Consider the following 23,065-nt stretch of genomic DNA (forward strand, 5'->3'; position numbering starts at 1 on the left):
GAATATGTCTGAGGGTGACAAATTTTTGTCTTTTGTGGCTAATACTGATTTCTGTAAACAGCCCAAAGTTATTTCGCATGAAGACAGTAAGTGACCTAAGCAACACCATTTTTTTTAATTGAAAAAAAGCTATGACTATAAGATAGGAAGCTGATCTTTCTTTCAGTTCAAACAGAAGAGTTAAAAGTAGTAGATTTCAAGAATTGGCAGTATTGTTGGGAATGGCTTGTTCCTTCCTAAGGTGACCACATCAGAGGAGAAAGGCCATTTGGAAATGTCCATTTCTACATTTTTAGTCACACATTCATTATTTATCTTGCAGGACTGTTTGCCATTAGATCTTGAGTTTCCAGAAAGAAAAGAGCATAGGAACAAATCAACCATTCAATCATTTTATCACAGCTCCTTGGGGCATCTGAAGCCCTCATTTGCACATGGATTAACTGGCTAGCAACAATACAGATGTTTCCAATGAATTAACAATGAGTCTACTGGAAATATAGCACTCAGCAGATCCAATAGACTCTCTACTCTCTTAAAAAGTTTGGATTTTTTTTTCAGTTATGAAACAACCTATCTGAAAATTAAAACATCACTAATATCATTACACTGTAACAATGCAACTGCTAGGGTAGATTTGCTTCTGGTGCAAATAATTTAAATTGTTAATGTTATTTCAAAATAAACACAATTGTACTTTCATTTATTGAATATTACACATTGTGGGTATTTCAATGTTAAATGATGTCAATGACATTGCTTTTATGGAAAATATTATTTTCCCTACCTCATTTTTTATTGTGGTAAAATTCACATAACATCAAATTCATCATTTGACCATTTTAAAGTGTACAGTTCAGGGGCATTTATGTTCTGCAACCACTACCACTATCTAGTTCCTAAACATCTTCACCACCCCAAAAAGAAACCCTGTACCCGTTAAGAAGTCACTCCCAATTCTTCTCTCCTCCTAACCCCTGGCAATTATTAATCTGTTGTTCCTATGGATTTATCTATTCTTGACATTTCATATAAACGGAACCTTACAATATGTTGCCTTTTATGTATGGCTTCTTTTGCTTAGCATAATGTTTTCAGCGTGCATCCATGTTGCAGCATGTATCAGCACTTATTTCTTCTTAGGGCTGAATAATTCCATTGTATAGATATACTACATTATGTTTATCTGTTCCTCCACTGATGCATATATGGGTTGTTCTCACCTTCTGGCTATTCTGAATAGTGCTGTCATGAACAGAGGTATATAATTTTTTGTTTGAACACCTGTTTTCAATTATTTTTGATATATACCCAGGAGTGGAATTGCTGGGTCATATGGCAATTCTATGTTTAACTTTCTGAGGAACCACCAAACCTCTAACTCATTTTTATGCTTACAATTTCAAGGTGGCCTGATTACCAGACAGTTAGAAGCATTTGTACTACTGTAGCCAAACCCCAGGCTGGGCCCAAAGAGGTCTCTTTTTCAGAAACGCTGATTAGAGCAGCTAGGCTTGATCCGAGCCAAGCTGTTCCAACACAAGGTTACGGGCAGGGCTTTGAACAGCTTTCTCTGCTGCTCTACATGTCACAGCATGAACTGGCTGGGCAGGAATATCTTCCTGCCTCCTAGGCATCCTTGGTTCTCCATTATGTTGCACACGCTTTGGGTGGAAAAAAAAAGATGTTAACTACCTAGCTTACAGGCTTCGCTCCTTCTCTTTTTGCAGAAGAGTTCAGATTAGCACCAGGAGTCCATGTAGGAATGGTGCTTCGGAGGCAATGCTACACCTCAGTTCTGAGCAGAGATTCGTCCTTTCATGATGGGAGAACAGGGCCTCCTGAACACTAGTTGAGACTAGAGAGAGATCTTCCATCCATCCGGGGTAGACTTGTACCATACATTTTGCTTGAAGGCACTGCCCAATGATTCTGACCCTATCAATCTATAGATACTGAAGTTGAACCTACCCTACTCTGTATGTTGTACATGGTCCACCCTATGGTCTTGGCCAGGACAACAGGAGATAATCTTACTACATGCATTGTTTACTGCAGCTAATTTACTGAGTCATGAGTCTCCTCAACCATTAACCCAACCCTGACAGTACACTGATGAGCACTGATTTTTTTTATTTAAACCTGTTCATGAGCCTCAGAATGCTGATCTCTTAGCTCCACTGCCTAACACATAGGTAGTTTCTGAGCTACAGGAGCTCAAATCAAGAAGTATTATGATTGCACTGCCAAAAACAGACATGGACCAAAACGGCTTTTTCCCCTTGAAACTAAATATTAAGAATGAAGAAGTTGGCTTCCGGGGCCCTTGCTAAGCAGTCTCTCTTCCAACTCAGCTGTCACTTGTCACTTGTCTCCTGGCAGCCCTTTCAGGTGTCCTGGCCTGAATCTGCTATTAGAACAGAAAAAAGTCCCTTGGCTGGTCATATCCTCTGTAATCTGGCAGGAAACCTAAAATTTGCCTGCTCCCGTCCTCGGTCTGTTTGCTTATCTGCTTCCTTGTAGGGAAGAGTCTGCATCACAGTGTCCGGTTCAGGGGGATTTTCACCATGACCTCACCCTCCTCCAGCTACCATCCACTGATTTCAGCGCGGCAGCTCGGGGATCCACATTAACAACCCCTCCTTGCCCATCTCAGATTAACATCAACTCGAGTTATTTCTCCTCAACGGAGGGTCTTTGCAGAGGTCTGAGAATGCCAAAAAGAGCTGGGGGCGGGGGGAGCTGGGGCGGAGATTGACGACGTTTGGTTATCATTCTGGGCTTGGGAGAGCAGGATGTCAAGGGAGCCACCTTAAGAAAACGCATCAGAAGTCTTCCAGGCTTGCGCCCACTGTTCGAATAACTTTCGATCCAATGGCCTCGAAGTAAGGCGCGCGAACGGTGACAGCAAGCGGCGGCGGGCACGTAACCCGGGTGTAAGAACGGCGGGAGCGGTTGGGAGGCCCAAACGGAGTGTCCGGGATCCGGTCTCCGGCCTCCAGAGCTCGGGGAAGTAGCCTTTCTGCCCCTAAGTGGGCGCAGCTCATTAAAGGTAAACAAAGTCGAGCTCCGCAGACTAAGAGCGCCCCCGACCTGGCGGGAGACCACGTGACCGCTCCTAGCGGGGGCCCCCCCCCCGCCCACCGCCCCCGCACGAGCCCGCCGGCGGCCGCGGGCACGCGAGCTAGAGCGTGGCTCGCCGGCCCAGAGCGGGAGGCGGGAGAGCGGGCGCGGCGTGCGTGCGCGCCCCCGGGAGGCAGCGAGCGCGCGCACGCCCCTGGGGCCACCGCCCCTCCCGGGCCCGCCCTCTTACCCTCCCTCCCCGCTCGCCTGGCCCGCCCTGCGCGGCCCGCCCTGCGAGTCAGTCGCTCGTTCCCTCCCTCCCCCGGCGCGCTCGGGCCGCCGCAGCGCTCCCCGCCCTCGAGCCGCGGAGCCGGAGCCGCCCGCCGCCCGAGGAGGAGGTGGAGGGAGCCGGAGGGGCCCGCCGAGGCGGCGGCGGCGGCGGCAAGATGGCGGACTTCCTGCCGTCGCGGTCCGTGCTGTCCGTGTGCTTCCCCGGCTGCGTGCTGACGAGCGGCGAGGCCGAGCAGCAGCGCAAGTCCAAGGAGATCGACAAATGCCTGTCCCGGGAGAAGACCTACGTGAAGCGACTGGTGAAGATCCTGCTACTGGGCGCGGGCGAGAGCGGCAAGTCCACCTTCCTGAAGCAGATGCGGATCATCCACGGGCAGGACTTCGACCAGCGTGCGCGCGAGGAGTTCCGCCCCACCATCTACAGCAACGTGATCAAAGGTGCCGGGCCGGGGTCGGGGGGCCGAGGGCGGGGGCCGGGGGCGGCCGGCGCGGGGCCGGGCACCGCCCTCGTTCGCTCTGTCCCTGGCGGAGGAGCGGGCCCGGCGAGCGGGCGGGAAGGGGGCGCGGCCAGGGCACCGTCCCGCCTGCCCGGGGTGCCGTCGCGCCCCAGGGAGAGGATGTCGGGGGGCCCCTCGCTTCGCCCTTCCCGTCGGAGTGGGGGTCACGGCCAGCCCCTTACCCCCCACCCCGCCGTTGGCCTCGCCCCCTCCGAGGGGGAAGTGAGGCGAGCCCGGTGCCCGGGCTCCGGGGCGACCTCTCCTGTCTTCTTCCCTCCAGACGAGGCGGGAAGACCCGAGAGCCAACCCCTGCACCCCCACCCCCTGCTCGGGCGCTGCCTGCCCAACCTCGCCGCCCCGGGTGGGTGACCCGAGTCAGATGGGGTCGGGTCTGCTCCCAACTCCCCGCTTCCTTGGCCGCCTCCTGAGCAAGGGATTTCTGGAACCGTTGCGATAAGAAAACTTTTGCCTGAGACTCTTGTCAAGGGCGAAGAGTGACAGGCCCTGGGGCATTTTTGGGCAAGGATGTGAAACTTGAGGGTGTCATGTTTACTGTGCTGGCATCAGGAAAGGGTAGACCCATACAGTTCGTCTGAAAAAATTAGCATCAGTGGTTTTTCGCCTCAGTGTCACGGTCGGGCAGGATGTTTGCCTGTAATCACTATGCAACACGTTCCACTCTCCTTTTTGCTTAATAACTGGGGGCGGGCGGAGGGGAGGGGGTACCCACCACTTGCTTCTACTATTTAAATGAAGTCGTGCTTTGATAGGAAGAATCTTTGGCCTAAAAGTGATGCGGAGCCTGTACAGGTTGAGTCAATGAATCGTCGGCTTGAATCATAGGCTCTGCTTCTGACAGTATTTTTAAAATTAAAGGTAAACTTTGTCCTTGAGTGAAAAGTTAACAAGAATTTTATGTCTGGGCTTTCAAAGAATTAGAGATGATGGTTTTTATTTTGTCATTTGAACAGTAATTAGAACTCATTTTTCTTAGTATCAGATGTTTTCTGCATAAAAGGCATTTTCGCAAAATTGAGATGCAGAGCCTGGTACTTCAGGTGCATCAGGATTCTTTTTATTTTATCTGGGTAGCAATTACTTAGGAGTTTGCTACAGATTTCGGGTGTTTTCAAGCAGTGTTTTTTTAAGTGGGATTCTTTTATTCTGGAAGTACTTAAGCAACTCCTTTGTGTGGCTTTTTTTTCTCCCAGGATTGGGTAGAGGAAAACTGCTTGGGCTGGGGGGAGTACTGGGGGGTAATGGAGGGGAGTAAAACACAGGGCCAGGAGTTCACAGACCACAGCTAGCTCTGAGCCCTAGTATCGCTGCAGTTAAGCTGTGCGAAAAGTTGTGCTTATCCTATCTTAATGTTGAGCACAAAACTAAGGTCCCTTTCAAGGCCGAAGACTCCGCCTTGCCAGTCTTTAATTGAAGGTACCTTTGTATCCTGATGCAGCTGATCTTATGGAATTATGTCAAAGAATAGAGTCAACATGTTAACTGATTATGAGCCAGGTAAACACCTGGTTCTTAATGTGCACTAGGTCCTAAGTGTGACCTACTTTGAGCATTGTTTGTGAGATGAAGTCACTAGACATCTACTTTTTTTGAGTTGGCATGATGAGAAAATTGACAGCAAAACAATTTTTCAGTTGTCCAAACAAATGACTTAATAGTCATGTGACTATTAAGATGGACCAAGGTAACAGTTTAGTGATAGAAATATTGAGTTTGAACTAATCTCTGTGAGTGGAAATCTCTCTCTCTTTTGCAGTTGATCTTCCTCCCTTTTAGGGAAATCGAAGGCCATCCTGTGACTTACACTGATTTGAAGCTTGGTATGAGAGAAGTGTTTGAGTTTTGAATGTGATCCTAGAAGACTCAGTGTTGGCTTATAAGCAGGGTGCTCAGGGAACAAACAGAACACAGCGATAATGTTTGGTTCTTGGCGTTTCATAAATAAATGTCTTTGAGAGGCTCATAAAATCTTGGTTGCAGCCGTTTTCTCCAGAGCCTGGACATCGGGCTATGCAGTATAATTTCTTTTTCCTTCACTAGTTTTAGTTCTCTTGTGACTACCTTCTACCCCAGAAGTTATTTTATAAATTAGAAATGTGAAAAGTCTTCAGAAAGAACAATTATGTTAATAGTATTTGCTTTTCAAGGCTCTAATTTTATGACTCTGAACAACTGTTAGTTTTTTTAAGCTCTGAGAAGTTATGGTGTTTGTTTTGATGTTGGTCTCCATTTTGGAGGTGGTGGGCCTGGAGCAGTTAAGAAGTTTAAGAAAATAATACTGGAATAGAATCTATGAGAATATCTAATGACTCCTATCACACTTTTTTTTTTCTTTTTAAACAAAGGTATGAGGGTGCTGGTAGATGCTCGAGAGAAGCTTCACATTCCTTGGGGAGATAACTCAAACCAGCTCAATGGAGATGTGATGATGGCATTTGACACGCGGTCCCCCATGGCGGCCCAGGGCATGGTGGAAACCCGGGTTTTTCTACAGTACCTTCCTGCTATAAGAGCCTTATGGGCCGACAGTGGCATACAGAATGCCTATGACCGGCGTCGAGAATTTCAGCTGGTGAGAGATTTGTTCTTTTAAGATGTGATTTTATTTTAATGACATTTTTTAATATCTGATTCTGACACACCATTTTTGCTGATTTTCACAATATAATGTATCTATCTAGAATTTTAGCCTCAGAAATTTGGATTGCTATATAGATGAGCTTTTTAAACCAAGCAAGATAAAAATAAGGTAAACCCCGTAGATTTGATGAAGCTATTATATTTAATTGGTCCTTTTTCCTTTTTGAAAGTGAGATTAGAGTGATTTTCTTAGGCACTTCTAATTTTGTTCTTTTGAGAATAATTTCCTCTCGATTACAGCAATAATATTCATCCTTCTAGAAAAATTGACCTTTTACTCTTGGACTGAGAGTTCAGTAACCAACTCTAATTGTTCAAATGTGCTATTTAGTCTTTAGAGGTACTCGTTTTATGATACAGATTAATTTAATATATAGAGAGATTAAACTAATGTTTAACAGTCATTGTGCTTTTTATATATTTGCATTCTGTGTTTTTTTTAAGGCTTCTAACCACACTGAACAAAATGTTCCTTTTTAAAAAACAAAATAATCTTAGTTACTTTTTGTACCTCTGTTTCACATGGGAAGCACCTAGAATTTACTTTACATTTATTTTTTCTACTTTGTCTTAAACCCATAAAACTTTGTAGCTGTTACACAGCATTGAAGAGAGGGTGAAAAAGAAAAGATCTGATCTAGGTTCAAGGTACAAAAATAATAATTGAAATAGAGATTTTTTTATCAGTGTTTTGTAATTTAATTGTGAACGCTTTGATTGTATTCTTGGTTTTATTTGCCAAAGACCGGAGAGATCCCAGGAATGATAGCAATCTAGACTGTATGCAATTTGAAGGTAGTTCAGATCAGAAGTGTTTTACTGTAATATGATCAAAGTAAAGTGACAGTTAAAAGTAAAACTGCTTAGAAAGTTGTTTGATGATGTCACCCGTGTTAAAGTGATGCACATTTATGGGTGTGGCTACAAAATGATGTGTAACCAGCAGTCTTTGCTATTATAATTTGTACTCAGAAGCAGTCTTGGCTGTAAAAGTTCTAGAAAAGTGTTCATGATAACCTTTTATAAAACTGACACAGAATCTTTACTTTGAATTATGGCTCTCATGTGTACCATACAGCCTAGCACTTCATTGTGTACTGTCTTATATAGTTCTCTTCTTCTGTGTGTGTATCTTGTCAAATAATTTGTCCATTAATGAAAGCAGAAACTATCTCACATTATTGCTAAAATTGAGTAGCTGGCGGCATTATATTTTGGAATTATGCATTTAACTTGACAAGTGACCGCCATCCAATTCTCAGACATGTGGTTAATTTTTGTCCTTTGGTCAGTGTTTGTTATTTTATTTTTGGTAGTCTCGCTTGCATAAGTTCCTCCATACATCCCTCCTCCGTCTCCATTCACCCTCCCTCATGTTTTTAAGTGCTGCTTATTCTCCCTTTTTCTTAATTCATTTTCTCAACAAACCACACTTTCCATTCTGAGTTTTCCGTTCTAAGTATTCATTCTTCTAGGTCAAGGAAGAAACATCCACCTGTAATAGCATCCACTACACATTGATTGAGTGAATAAACAGATGACTGTATAGTCACACATCACTTACAATGGGAACACATTTTGAGAAATGCATTGTTAGGCAATTTTGTCGTTGTGTGAACATCATAGAGTGTACTTACACAAACTTAGATGGTATAGCCCACTACACACCTAGACTCTATGGTACTAATCTTGTGGGACCACCGTCATATGTGCAGTCCGTCCTTGATCCAAACATAGTTATGTGGCCCATGACTGTACTCTAAAGTTCTCTGTAGGAAGGTTCCATGAGTCCATTTAATTGAAGTTGGGCTTCACTGACTCTTCTTGAATTTGGACATTCATGTCTTATAGTCTCATATCAAGACTGTCATGTCATTGTTGAAAAAGCATTCCTAAAGGTTTATTTGCCATTAAGAACAAGTAGGTACAACCTCTCAGGATGAGGACCTGCATGTTCTTGACTTGAGCCAGCTGTTGCTTTAAGGGCAAAGAAAGCCTGAAGGGTGAGGAGAAACAAGTTCCAGAAATACTTTTTTTCCTGATAAAAGGTAGGGACACAAGAAAAGAGGAACAGAGAGAGATCTAATTTTAAACTCCTGGAGGACAGGAATTTTTTTCCTGTGTGTATGTTAATGGTATCTGGCATGTATAGTAGGTGCTCAGTTATTACACTGAATTAATGACTCTTACTTTTGAATGCTCTGTGGTGTTTGGCATAGTATTGGACCCCGAGAAGGCACTTGGCTTATTTAAAATTTTCCTCAAAGTCATCTTCAGTTCCTTCTCTTGTTTACATACGGCATATCCCCAAGGCCAGTCTTTTCTACCCCTGAAAAGTCTCTTGCATCCATTGCCTCCTTTCTTCCTTTACATTGTTGTCCCAGTGCCTTTTGCTTGGACTCTGAGGTAATCTTGTTCAAACACAGCATAGGTTTGCTCAAAACACTTTGCTATTCTCCGTTGCCTCCAGAACAGAGTTCAGCCTGTCTAAGTGAGTCAGTCTAGCTAGCTTACCCACGATGCCGACAATGTGTTTCATTAGACCACTGCACATACCCTGTAACTTCTCAATTCCCACGTAGCCCGATTTTCTACTTCATAGTTCTTTTCACAAAGTCCTTCTGTCAGGGTTTTCCATTACCATATCTGTTCATTAGGTCTTACCTTTCACTTAGAACAGTGGTAATCAAGTTTTAATGTGACTAAATGTGGTCCATGGACCCCTTGCATCAGATTCACTGGAATGCTTGTTTAATACAAAACAAAGATTCCTAGACTCCAACACAAGAGGATCTGATTCAGGAATCTGGGATGGGACCCCATGATCTGTATCTGTAGCCGACAGCCGTAGGCTATTTGGGTGAATTTGCTCCTTGGTCACACTGAGGAACAGTGTGTCAGGTCAGAGCTTTCCCCAGTCCTACCGGCTGGAATGCACTCTCTGCCCTCCCTGCTTTCTAACCTCGTCTAGTCGCCTGTGTTCAGGTTATTTGCATTCGTGTTTGGCTCTCCCACTAAAGTAGAAGCTCCTTTGGTATGCCTTGTTTGTCTTTTTCTCTCTCACTAGCATAGGGCCTGGCACTTATTTTATTTCCTCACTTTTTAGACATTCTGAATTATAAGATTCTTCTACAAAAAAAGAAACATCCCACATTAAGTTCCTTTTGGGATGAAATGTTTCTACATGCTTGTTTGTTAATTTTCCAGGAGATGGGAAGTCCTTGTATCACAGAATCTTAATTTTTCTTTTTTATTATGTTTAACAATGTATATTCTTAAATCTTGGATAGAAAAAGTAACATCGGGAAATGGGAAGAGTTAGCAGATAAAATAAAATTAGCCTTTTTTGTTTCAACTAACGATTGATTATTAAACTTAATGCAAATTGAAATGCAAAAAAAAAATGGGGACAGTTTTAAGCCTCTCTGTGGCTTTTTTGCTTAACGTGAATGACTGCCCTGTAATTGGTCTTGGGGACAAGGGATAGGGTAGTGATATCACAACTTAGGTTTTTAGCAGGCCATTTGTTTGTTAGTAATAACTTCAGATGCAAACATGAATGTTTTCTTTCCCAGTTCCCAAAGGCAAACATTTCCTTTTCTGTGTAGTTTCATTATGGGTAAACTAAATAGCTACTGTGGAAAAAGAAAAATCTAAGCTTCACGTTGTTGTGATAGCTTAGGGTACCTTCCTAGTTCTTATAAACTAGCACACTGCAGGTAATCTATCCTAAGAAGTGGTCTCTGTTAGTACTGGATTAAATATTTGTACTGCCCCGCTTTGACTGTACCTTCACTGTAGCCTGCCACTGGGCTGGTGAGAGACTCTCTCTTTAGAAAAACTTCGTATGTGACTATAGCTACAGAATCTGGTAATTTGGATGATTAAAGAGATGGGAGTCAAGCATTGGCTGGGAAATGATACAACTGGAGATATGTAGCAAAAGTAACAAAATGGCTAGGAATCACGGCGAGTTAATTTTTTTTAATGTTAGTATAAACATTATATATGGTTGTATTTATTATACATATAGTATAATGTATATTATATACGGTTACTTATTCAGAAATATAAGCAAAATTTATTGAACTGGTTATATAGGACGGGAAAGTGTGTGACAGTGGGAGGAACACTCCAGAGCGTCTTAGTTTCTATAAACACTTAAGCATTGTCAGCATTAATACTGCTTCCTGTAGTGACCAGTCTTTGCAATTCCTGAAACCAAAACTGTTTTCTTTGTTATCATGGTACCTTCAGTTAGACTTAATTTTTCTTACTCAAGTAGTACAGTTTGTACTTGATGATAGTTACAGTTCTCCAAGCTGATGAGGTAGTTTTTCATTAAGACAGAGCTTCCCTTACTCCGTATAACAAAGTAACTATTTAGCCTCATGCGTTAGCTTGTAAAAAGGAGCTGAGTGGTAAGTAAAATAGGAACTTCAATTTGGGCTACGATACTTATTTCTTTTATTTGTACTGCAGCGTGGGTTTGAAATTATAGTCATTGGTTTATTTAACACTAATTTGGATTTGCTTTAAAATGAATCAGTCACTACTTTCAGTTGTAAACTGTTATCATGTTTCTAGTTGAAGAAGGATTTGGTCCATTTTCTCTGAATAAAATCGAGAAAGGACTTTTACTTCAAGTTGTTAAAAACGTATTGTCTACTGATTCTAGGGTTAGGGTAAAATATTTCAACCTATATAACATAAGGATTTTATATAACATTAGAGACTGTAGAGAGTTTAAAATTTAGGTCTCTTTAGATAGAATTTCCTTTTGGTGAATTTGGTCAAATGTCATAGTGGTTACATTTTAGCTGAACCTTGGAAACCCAAAGCTATAGTATTATTTACATTAGAAACAAAGAGGATGTTTTGGCATGTGCTTATGGTTTTAATACAACTTGGTGAGATAATGTTTGTGTGTACGTACATATATACAGGCATACATAAGTGTATCTCTTGATGTATTATGTTGACGTGTTCATGTTTATATCTTTTTTTTTTTTTGGTAGAAACTTGACTAGCCATGGGATGTCTGGGCTCTAGGTGCTAAAGAGGGGTTGTAAAATACTGTGCTTGCTGCTTTCTCTATTACCTTTTATTGCTGAACAAAGCTAGTGGTACAGCAATTTATGCTGCTCTGAAAATGTTTATTAAACAACTAAGAGATAAAGCAAGGAAATAGTTTTGTTATGAAAACTAGACTTTGGTTTCAGAATTCTTTACTGGAGTGTGGACCTAACCTGGGAGAAAGGTTTGTGAGCTTGCTTTTAAGAAAAGTGTAATGGCCAAAGGACTTTCTGGATTGAATTTCTCCATTCATCTTTCACAAATAGGTGGCAGCCCAACCAAGTTGGGGTATCTCGTCATATTAGCCCAAAACAGGTGCCAGTTTTTTCCTCCAGAAAATTAATTCAAATGCTGATAATTTTATCACTTTTTAATGCCTTATGTTTTATAAAGATTGCTTTGTACTTTTCAAAGCTCTATTGCATACATTATCATATAATCCTTAAAAAAAAAACAACTGAGAGAGAAACAGAATACGGGCTATCGTCCCCATTTCACAGATTAAAAAATTCAGATGCAGAGAGGTTCCTCAATGCCTCAGATCACAGAGAGAGTGTATGATGATAGGATAGACACTGGAACCTCCAGCTGCTGACTCCTGTCCAAAGCGCTGGCCGCTGAACCATTTTGCTAGCACTCAAGCCTTATATCCGTGGAGCATTCTTTCCTTTCATTCCCAGCCTCTTCTGACCAATATCCATACACTCAAATAATTAACACTCCCCTGGGAAGTTCTAGCACATTGTTTTAAATATATGTAGTGTTTTATTAAGAATACATAGCATTGCACTGATATTCACATAGTTCTTTTTTTTTAAAGATTTTATTTATTTATTTATTTTCCCCCCAAAGCCTCAGTAGATAGTTGTATGTCATAGCTGCACATCCGTCTAGTTGCTGTATGTGGGACGCGGCCTCAGCATGGCCAGAGAATCGGTGCGTCGGTGCGCGCCTGGGATCCGAACCCGGGCTGCCAGCAGCGGAGCGTGTGCACTTAACCGCTAAGCCACGGGGCCGGCCCCACATAGTTCTTTTTATGTTGTGAACTTTCATAATAGCTTGTGCTATTCCTTTTTTACTTTATTAACTTAAATTATAGTTATTATATAAATAATCTTAAGGGAACTTTAATGGTAAATTTACTAACTTAGAGTGGTACAGTTCATCCTAACCACCATTCATCATGGTAAAGGCTGTTTGAATCTTCACCTCCTTGAAAACTAACTACTAGTAATCCTCAGCTGATGTTCCATCAGTGAACGTGGTTTATAATGTACCCTGAAAAATAGAAGTTTAATGGCAGCTAGTTATCTGAAAGGCAGCCATATATTTTTCTAGGAAAGTATCATTTGGAAATTGGCACATAACTGGTATACAGTTGCCCAGATTTGCTCTGGTTTGGAGAAGGAGATATCGGAACATTTTTATTCTGTTATTTTTATAAACTCCTTTGCAGTGTTTCTCATGTAGTTGTCACAGTTTTCATTCTGCTTATGAGCATTCCAGATTGCAGTTTGTTGCAAATTTTTCTTCTGGTTAGAAACTACGTATTATTTTAGAGTATGTATTTCTGGAAATTAACAGTGATTTTTATTTCCTTATTTGAAAGTACTTCATTTTTTTCTAGCTACATGATAAAATTCACTTTTGTCTATATTGTGAACGTATTTTTTTTACAAGGTGCCTTTTTTCAAGAGACCTTGTTAATCTACATTAGCAGAGCATTATTAGAATGGGCTGACATGGATCAAGGAAATCGTTTTGTTTTAAGAACTGTCCTTTAGTGGCCTTGGCTAAAGTTACCAATCCCTTGCAGTGATACTAGTTGTTTATCTTAGTCTTTCAAATTTAATCTCTCTTCTTTTGGCAAAACGAAAAAAAAAGATTTTTAAATCAGTGCAGTGGGTGAACTTTTTCATCCTCAACTGCTCTGCAGTAGCTGCAGAATACTTTACTAGACTTACCCTGCATTGATTTATTTTGGTTTTGAGTACTTGGTATTGCTATGTGGAACTGTATTTTGTATCTTCAAACAAATTAGAAAATAACCATGTTCAAATTTATTGATTTATATTACATATTGTAAAACATTTTTAACAAGTAGTTTTAATGTGATGACCTTAAAATTTGATGTGGTTTTTTGTTTTGTTGTTGGATAAAGTGGAATTAGACGGCCAGCCAGAACTCGTGTCCTGGCTCTGCCACTCACTGTGTGAGCTTGAGTGAGCCCCTCAGCCTCTCTGAAGTTCTCTTTCTGCAACTGTAAAATGGGGATGGTCCAAGGACCTACTGTTATTAGTTGTTGTAGGGATTACATGAGATAATCCATGTAAAGCCTTTGGCACAGTGCCTGACACGTATTAACTGTAGTATTAACATTATCCATTAATATTCCTAATATGCCGTATGCACAAACTATAAGTAGCTTTCTAAAATATAAAGCACTGTGAGCTTTGATTTGATTCACTCTCTGAACTTGATTACCAATATAAAAATTCTGGATTCTAAATAATGCAGAATATGACTTACATTCTCCTTAGACCATTTGTTGTCTCTAATAAAGGTAGCACGTCAAAGAGAGGTTGGAGGTTTTCATTGCTACATTGGTTCTTGTTGCCTTGTAATGTCACTTTGCTTGATTTTCAGATTGAAAATTTATGATACGATTTTTCATTTCTTCATAGTACCTTTTTAACATTTTGTGAAGGTAGGGATAGTATTTTCTGAACTTTTAACGTTAGAAACGACAGAGATCCAGATACTCCAGCCCAGTATCCATTTGAAAGTCAGCTCTCTGCTTATTTTATATTGACTATTTTTTCTTATATAAATTATCATACTGATTCAGATTAGCTAATTTTACCTTTACTTTTCACTATATTGATTGTATATTTTCCATCTCCTTGAACAGTATGCTATAAACTTTTAAAGAAATATTGCATAATTTGTCTTCCTGACAGCCGTAGTGTTGTCATTTTTGAAAGCCCTTTGCTTATACGTTCATTTTAAACAAAAAACATGTTATAAATGATGGGACTGTATCTTTATGGCTAGTCCTTCTATATATTTTCAAATGATTTACAAAGCATTTACAATTCTAAGGAATCAAATAATGAAAAAAATACTTTGAAAATAATAAAATAATTATTAAAATTTTAAATTAAATTATTAAAATTATTGAAAATAATAGAGATAATAAACATTGTATAGATGTATGGTGAACCTAACCGGTGTTGACCTTCTCTATTTTCACTATGAGATTTATAGCCGGAGTTATTTAATTGTTTGGAGAGTGTGTTCCTGAAACGCTTCAGATGTGTAGGCCAAATTAGCCAAATTGCCCTCTTCCTGCTGGAGGCATGATGAGATAACCCTGGGCATAGGTGCCGGCGCTCTGCCACTCCCACTGAATGTGCTTCTTTCTCTTTCTTTCTCTCTGCCTCCTTCTTTCTCTCTGCCTCCTGCTCCGTTTCTGGGGCAGTCTTCCACCTGCACGCATTGCTATGCTCTTTCCCTTTCTGCTGTTTCCTGTGCCTGTGGCTTGGCACAGGTGTTGCGAGTACTCAAGTTAAAGAGGGTATTTAACCTTTTCCAAGATGAAAAAATTCCTTATATTCATAAAATATAGAATGATTTTTTAAGATTTCATGGTACTTTTTGTGAGATTTTAGAACTCCTGACCATTTTGTGTAAAAACCGACTAAAAACATTAGTCTAACAGAATCTCTACTTTTTCTCATGGAGGAAAATAAACATTTCAAATTTGTCCCCCTAAAGAAAAAAAAGCCATTTTACTGATTCTGGCATTTAAAAACAATGTTAGCCAACAAACAAAACTCTTCCTTCACCCCCTCTCCCCCGCAAAAAACAAGTGTCTTTGGGTTCTTTGAGCCAGAGCAGCTACATTTACCCTGTTAATGGGACATTTCTCTTCTCTTTAACCCTTCTAGAACAGTTAAAGAAAAAGAGCCAGAATAGTGAATAATTAGGGCAAGAGACTTGCACTTTCCTTTTCAATGTCCTGTTACTGTTTTCCTATTCCCTGGATAATCTTTTTAAAAGTTATTTTTCTGTTAAATAGGATGAACTGCCTCAATAAAAGTTGTATAGAGAATCTGTCGTCTTATATCATCATGTGATTTTCATTTTAGGCTTCATGATGTGAAGTGTGGTTGTATCTGTTTACTGATATTAAGCAAAAGGAAAACTCATGGAGGCTACTAGCAATGAGCAACTGCACTAGGTTTTCTGAGTTGCTAGAGAGTCGCTCATAAGTTATTGCCTGACCAACTTTGTACTACATGAGGCCTAACAAATGAGAAGATGTATGTGCATTTTAGAGAAATAAATTGCTATTTAAAATATAAGATGGTCTGTAAATTCATTTTTATTGATTTTTAAAAACCTAAATAATTGAATGCTGTATAGTCACAAAGCTGCAAATACTATTTATCCTAGTTGAAATATTTTAAAAAGAGTAATGTGATTTAGCCTATTGAGTTAAAATATTGCAATACAAATGACTTGCTGTTTTGTGTGTGTGTGTGTGTGTGTGTGTGTGTGTGAGAGAGAAAGATCAGCCCTGAGCTAATATCTGCCAATCCTCCTCTTTTTGCCGAGGAAGACTGGCCCAGGGCTAACCACCGTGCCCATCTTCCTCTACTTTATATGGGACGCCGCCACAGCATGGCCTGACAAGCAGTGCGTCGGTGCGCGCCCGGGATCCGAACCGGTGAACCCCGGGCCACCGCAGCGGAGCGCACACACTTAGCTGCTTGCGCCGCTGGGCCAGCCCCGTCTTGCTATTTTTAACTGTTACTAACTTGCCACCTGTGCAGTAAAACTGTCTTTGTTTATTAGCTACAGCTTCAAAAATGATAGGGACTTTAAAATGTTGCCCATATAGATTATATACATTTCAACTCTAGACTAGGGCAAGGAGAATTACACTTGCTTAATTTTTTTCTTGACTTTTTAAATTATGTTATGTTATGATTAAATGTTGCAACCAATTTTAAGGTTAGTGTTACAACTTAATAAGAAACCAAGGTTCCCACCTGTTGCATAGTATTTTGCATATTTGGCCTTAATGTAAGATATGAGAAGCCTCTTTATTTTTAAAAAAATTTCATTCTGTGGAAATGCATTCTTTTGCTAGGAATATATATGTCCATCTGATATTTTTATATGTAATTATATTTTATACTATATGTAAGTATTAAGGTTTAGAGCATTACTTTGAGTATCTAGTTTCGTTATGATAATCTGAATTCTTTTCTCCTCAAACGTGAGAAGTGAAGAGCAAATGTAAGAGGTGATGAGGGCAAGAAGGCCTTGGGTAGCAGATTTCAGGACATCTGTTGTTCTTTAACAAGTCTGATAACAGTTAACTGGCAGCTTTCAGCAGCCATTCAGTAACATGTTGTTGAATATCTATTAATGAGCCAGGCACTTTTTTGCAGGCTGGGTATTTGCCAGTGAACCAGATGAAACTCATTGGTCCCATTGATCGTAGATGCTAGTTGGAGGAACTTAACATTAAACAGGCAAACAGATAATCACACGTGTGATAAATGCTGTGAAGGAAAAAAAGGGAAGCAACGAGAGAACAAGAGGATGGTCTGAGGAGGTGACATTAAGTTAAGACCTGATGGATGAGAAAGGGTCAGCCAGGCGAGGAGAAGAAAGAGCCTGACAGGCAGAAGGAGCACCATGTGTGCAACACCTAAGGTGGGAAAAAGCTTGCTGGAGTGTGGAAATTGGAGGAAAGTGGAGAGAACAGTCAGTAAATACTTATCGAGAGCCTTTGTGCTGTTCTGGATCCTGAGCAGTTCCAGACTTAGGAAACTGTTGTAGAATGAACGGCTCATTGTCGGGTGGTAGCCATAGAGATGAAGAGAAGACAATGGATTCAAGGTATGCTTTGTAGAGAAAATCATTGGGATTCTGATAGATTGAGTATGAGATGAGGGAGCAAAGTATCTGTTAAGAGTGACTTGGGTTTCTGGTTTTAACAACCAGGTGGATGGTGGTGCTTTTTGCTGAAATGAAAAGATTGTGTGAGAAAGAGAATGGAGGAGAAAACATAAGACTTTAGTTTGGTCGTTTTAGGTTGAGATCTCTGTGAGACATATAGGTAGAATCAAGTAGACAGTTTGATACATGAGTCTGGAATCCAGAGCCAAGCTTTGGGCTAGAGGCAGAAATTCAGGAGTTGTTTGTATTCACGTGATATTTAAAGTCTCTAGTATGTGTACAATTACTCAAGGAAAGGGTGTGAAAAGAGATTAGGGCTCACAAGAGAGTCTTGAGGAACTCTCAGAGCTTCTGAGGATGTTCAGAAGAGGAGATGCTACCAGAAATGGCCAGAAAGGTAGGAGAAATTCAGGAACAGGTAATGCCATGGAAGCCAGGAAAGTGTTTCAAAGAAGAAAATGTGGGCTTCAGTGCCACTGAGAGGTCTAGTAAAGTGAAGACTGACGTGTCCATTGATTTGGGCAACAAAAAGCTTATTGCTGACTGTGGCTGGTGACGTGGTGAGGGACAAGCCAGGCTGGAAGGGCTTTTGACGAGGGAAGAAAGGTGAGGAAGTGGCGAAGATTCACTTGAAATCAAGCTGACTGTTCTCATTTCCGTTTTGCAGTATTTCAACCACCTGGCTTAGTAGGTTGGGTTTTTTCAAGCCTTTTTAAAGTTCAAGAGGACATTGAGTTTATGTTAACCAATTTCTTTGAATCTCACTTTCAGAAGAGTTAATACCAGTTAATAATAGTTAATCTGTTAGGCCAGGCAAACACATAAGAGTTTTGTACTTGATTGTTTTACTTATGACCATTTCTTTTTTTTTTTTTTTTAATTTTATTTATTTATTTTTCCCCCAAAGCCCCAGTAGATAGTTGTATGTCATAGCTGCACATCCTTCTAGTTGCTGTACGTGGGACGCGGCCTCAGCATGGCCAGAGAAGCGGTGCGTCGTTGCTCGCCCGGGATCCGAACCCGGGCCGTCAGTAGCAGAGCACACGCACTTAACCGCTAAGCCATGGGGCCGGCCCACTTATGACCATTTCTTATTTAGTGAGGTCAGTAACTTGATCAGTTATACACATGGCGCTCATTCATTCCTTTGTTCCTTCAGCCAACATGTATTGATTACCTGCCCACACCGGTTCTAGGCTGAATAGCCCTGTGGACTCAAGAACTGCCTAGCTGGCTGCCTTAATGGAGGTTCTCAATCTAGTGGGGAGCCAATAAGTCAGCCAGCAGTGGTTGCAAATGATATGATAATACTGTAGTATACTGCATTTGTTGCTTTTCTGCCGAGAGTACGCAGAATCACTAAGTATTTACTAACTTAGAAAAGACCTAAGAGAGTATGTAGTCCAGTTCCCTTCATCTTGTACGTAAAACAGGCTCATAGAGGTTAAGGTCACAGCTAGTTCTGGTCATAGAGCCATGATTCTAACTCAGGGCTGTAGGACTCCATAGCCCATGTCTGATACTCACTACCATGCTTTCCTGTGTCCCTTAATAACACAATTAACTGAATAGTGACTTGGAAACAGGAACTGATATGCCAATATAAATTTGGAGCTATTACCCACATTCATCAGTATTTAGAAACATTCACAGGTTGCATTTTTTTGCTGTCTGACATGATTGATTGGCAGGTGGGGAGGGCAAGGTAGTTAATGCTCACGTAGGCTGTGTGGAGCTTCTCTGCTGGCAAGAGGGTTTGCAATGATGGATTGAACACTAAACTGGAAATGAAGTAATCTGGATCTTCCCCTCCCCTGCTGTGTGATTTTAGGCATAGAATCACTTCATTAATTAATGTTGATTGTTAATTAATGTTGACTCTTGCATAATGTTTGAGTTGTGGGGATTTCAAAATGCATTGTAGCACATCATCATAGAGCTGAACTTTCATCTGGTGTGTGTTCACAAGGACTTCTGGGTATTACGGAGTGGTGTTATAGGCCCTCCATTTAGATAGCAGGGGAATTGAAACTATATTTGGGAAGTATGTCATATGTTGGAAAACTGCATATTGTTTTTTTTCTTTTTAACAATTGAGGTCATTTCTTTTTGAAAATCAGAAAAATTTTATTACTGAAGAGTCCTAATTCTAGCAAAGCTAAATGTTTCTTGATATGCTGTTGGGATTATATATGATTGACCCTTTTCAAAAAAGTATTTTAACTTTGAGGAGTTTTGCAGGGTTCAAAACTCTAAACAGCTTTTTAGTGTTATCATTATGTAAAAACTGAAAAGTAGGAAAGCTGTTTTGTTTTTAAGGGAATTCTTTATAGGCTCCAGAATCCAAATTAGCTTTTTGTAAAGTTTAAATTTTAAAACGTATATATATGTCTGTTGTAGCAAATCATCCAGTTAGCTGCTGTACCACCACCCCAAGACATCTTTGTTGACATTTTGGTGTATTTCCTTCCGGTACTTGAATACAATATTGGATGTTGAGATAAACTTTTCTGTACTTTCTGTACAATTTTGTATCCTGTTCATTTAATGTTGCAACATTAGCATTTCCTGGAGGAGGTGTTTTTCTCAGAGGACTGGTAAGCCATTCTTCTGGAAGTGGATGTGAATTTTTGACTTAAATGGAAAATTCTTTCCTATATATATTTTTTATGAACAAAAGGTGGTGGTGCTAAATGGTAACATAGAATAAATATGGGGTAAATCTTACCGTGTTGGTACCATATTGAGCAGCATTTTGTACTATGTCAGAGCTAGCCCATCTTTGCAATATTAAACTCCTTCCTCACATTTAAAATTTGTATTTAATTTTTAAGGGAAGATTTTAAAAAGAAATGCTGACCTCCACTCTGAAACCTGCATTATTTTATTTTAAAGAAGCAGCTGTAATTCTTATATAGGTTTTTGAGAATTATTGATACTTTCTTAAGATAACAAAATTGAACAGCTTATAAGTATAAGATACATATGTATTTATAAATGCTTACATATATGGCTCAACTTCTTTCTCTCTCTCTCCAGGATGAAGCATTTTAATAAAATAAGGTCCTTTTTTGTGACTTTTGTAGTAGGAGAGTTACTAAACTGCATTGTACATTTTGTGTTATGTGTAAATTGCAATTTTGTAGGACTACAGGAATAGTCTTAGAAAACTAAAATCATCAGGCTTAAATTATTTCATTGTCTAATTGAAAAACTTGGTATAAAAAGGAATTTATTAATTTGTGAGCAGTGACAACAAAAGGGAAGTTTACAAAATGAAGTGATAACTTAGTTCTTTCCCCACATCTCTTATTTCTAATGTTGTGCACTAGTTTGTTTTTATAACTTATAAGCAATAAAAAATTGAAATTAATTGTCTAAATTAGACAAAGATATTCTTTTGGAAATTCTATTTAGGCTACCCTAAACTATCTTAGATTAGTCTGGAAAGGTATCTAATTTGAAAAAAATGTTTTAAAAAATTGGGGTGGTTTATAATGTAACTGACTAATTTTGGCTCTTTTGGAAGTTTTAAGTGATGCACATAGAAAATGCTAGCAAGAAATTTGAAACTGTACATTCAGTTGGAGTCTGCTTAATTTTGACCTATCTACATAGCGAAGGAAAATAGCTTATGTTTCTTTGAATGTAAGCAAATACTGTCTTGCTCCTGTGAACGAAACAAAAAGACATGAGTGCTAGTACGTTAAGTATGCTTTAATAATAAAGAGGATGGTATTACTCTTATTAAAATCACGTGCTGTGCATCACATCAATACTTTGTTTTTTCCAGAGAAAAATGAACAGGGAAGTCTTAAAAAAAAAAAAAAAGGTAGGTCATCTCAAAGATAAGGAACAATAAAATAGGTCCTTTGTGAAGACCCGGCAAAATGAGAATGCTGGAAGGGCACTAAATGAAAGGCGAAGTGAGAACTATTCACAGTGGGCTCTGAGAACCAGAAGGAGGGTTTGATGTCTACTCTGTGTGTAGAGCTAGCCTTTTTATCATATTTTATTTTGAAATAAAAATTAAGGGGGGGAAAGACATGAAACTCATTATAGAGGTGGTATATTTCAAATAGGATGGTTTCAAGATTTTTTAACTTGAGTCATTTTCAAAGCTATGAACAAACTCTTAAAAAAATATATAATTAGGCCTGGTTTTATGTTCAGTGTCTTTAAGGAATTAGAATGTTAGAATCTTAGACTTGTAATAAGTAGTGTGAATAGAGTGATATTGTGATATATTTCATATGTTCATGTGAATATGTGAAGAGACAATAGAGAAAGAACAAATAGGATGGGAAATTGTCTTTAAATAATAAGAAGTATTACCATCTGTCTTTGTTATTAGCCACATCCTTAGATTGAAATGAAGATTCATTAACCAGCTTTAACCCTAAACTTTTCCATTTTGTACTTTCCTTATATTTGGCATTTGATTCTACCTGTAAACCTTATACAAGTAAATGCCAGATGGAAAGAAAGGCTTATGTTACAGAAAGTCTATTCATAGACTATTGCCCTAAAGGCTCCTTATTTAGATGTGGCTTCACCAAGATATTTGCAGGGCTGAAATTATATACAAATGTGAATTATTGATTTTAAAAACCTACTTCTGAGTCACTTTTAAAGGCAACTTAATAAGTTTCCTGTTGAATAATTTCTCCAAACACATGCTTAATGAAGCCTGTCTAATGAATATTCAGAAAACATTTTGACCTGGCTTAGTTTGGGGATTATAAGACTGATGAAAATTAAAGGCATGTTACAGGTATACAAAAACTTTATTATGACAATAGAGGCAATGCAATATGGCAATACAGTTCACAGTTGTAATCAATTTAAGGAGTAAACAGAGATTTCTGGTTTTCTATCTTATCTCTTGATTCTTTTTCCTCTTTGAAATATTCCAGACTTGCAAATGGAAGGACTTAATATGCGTGGAAAATGTGTAAACCACTTGAAACCATTGGACTTAGCCATTTTAGAACACAAACATCTATTTTGTACTTGACTAGTACTTCTTCAGGAATGTTTTGCTGTTTATAGCACTTGGCTAGTGGTTGGTTCTCTATATAAAGAGAAACTGGACATTAACTTTGAGTTATGCTGTCATTTTCAGAATCACATGCATACTTAGATTTCAGAAGTACTTACTGCTTAATTATCTTGGTAATACAAATTTTCTCCCAATTTTAATATTTCTTGTACTATTATGTTTACTTTAAAAAAAAAAATCTATTTTAGGTGATGCTAGTCTGATAACTAAAAGGGCCCCAACACATAAAAATGGGATACTTTTTAATTCACTTGTTTTATTTTTTCTAATTGACTTATTTTCTTCACAGTGAACTTTCTGCCGTTTACAGACATACTTAATTGGCCTGCAGTTAAATTCTGGACATTTTAAAAGAGTAAGAAATGGTACTTCATTTTAGTAGCAAAGTAAAATTCGATACATTACTTATAGTTTTTTTTTAAACTTTGTAAAATATATTAAC

The 23,065-nt window shown here is 39.5% G+C and overlaps 1 protein-coding gene across 1 annotated transcript in view; it reads left to right on the plus strand.

Moving 5' to 3' along the window:
• The first annotated feature begins 3,365 nt into the window (after positions 1-3,365).
• Positions 3,366-23,065, plus strand: part of GNA13 (G protein subunit alpha 13) — a 41,403-nt gene continuing 21,703 nt past the window's right edge. The window contains exons 1-2 of the mRNA XM_058561428.1: positions 3,366-3,792; positions 6,215-6,441. Of these exons, the coding sequence (XP_058417411.1) occupies positions 3,510-3,792; positions 6,215-6,441 (510 nt within the window). The 5' untranslated portion in view covers positions 3,366-3,509. The remainder of the gene's footprint in view (positions 3,793-6,214; positions 6,442-23,065) is intronic.

Source organism: Diceros bicornis, chromosome 18 (assembly GCF_020826845.1).
Source record: "Diceros bicornis minor isolate mBicDic1 chromosome 18, mDicBic1.mat.cur, whole genome shotgun sequence".
Classification (NCBI taxonomy): domain Eukaryota; kingdom Metazoa; phylum Chordata; class Mammalia; order Perissodactyla; family Rhinocerotidae; genus Diceros; species Diceros bicornis.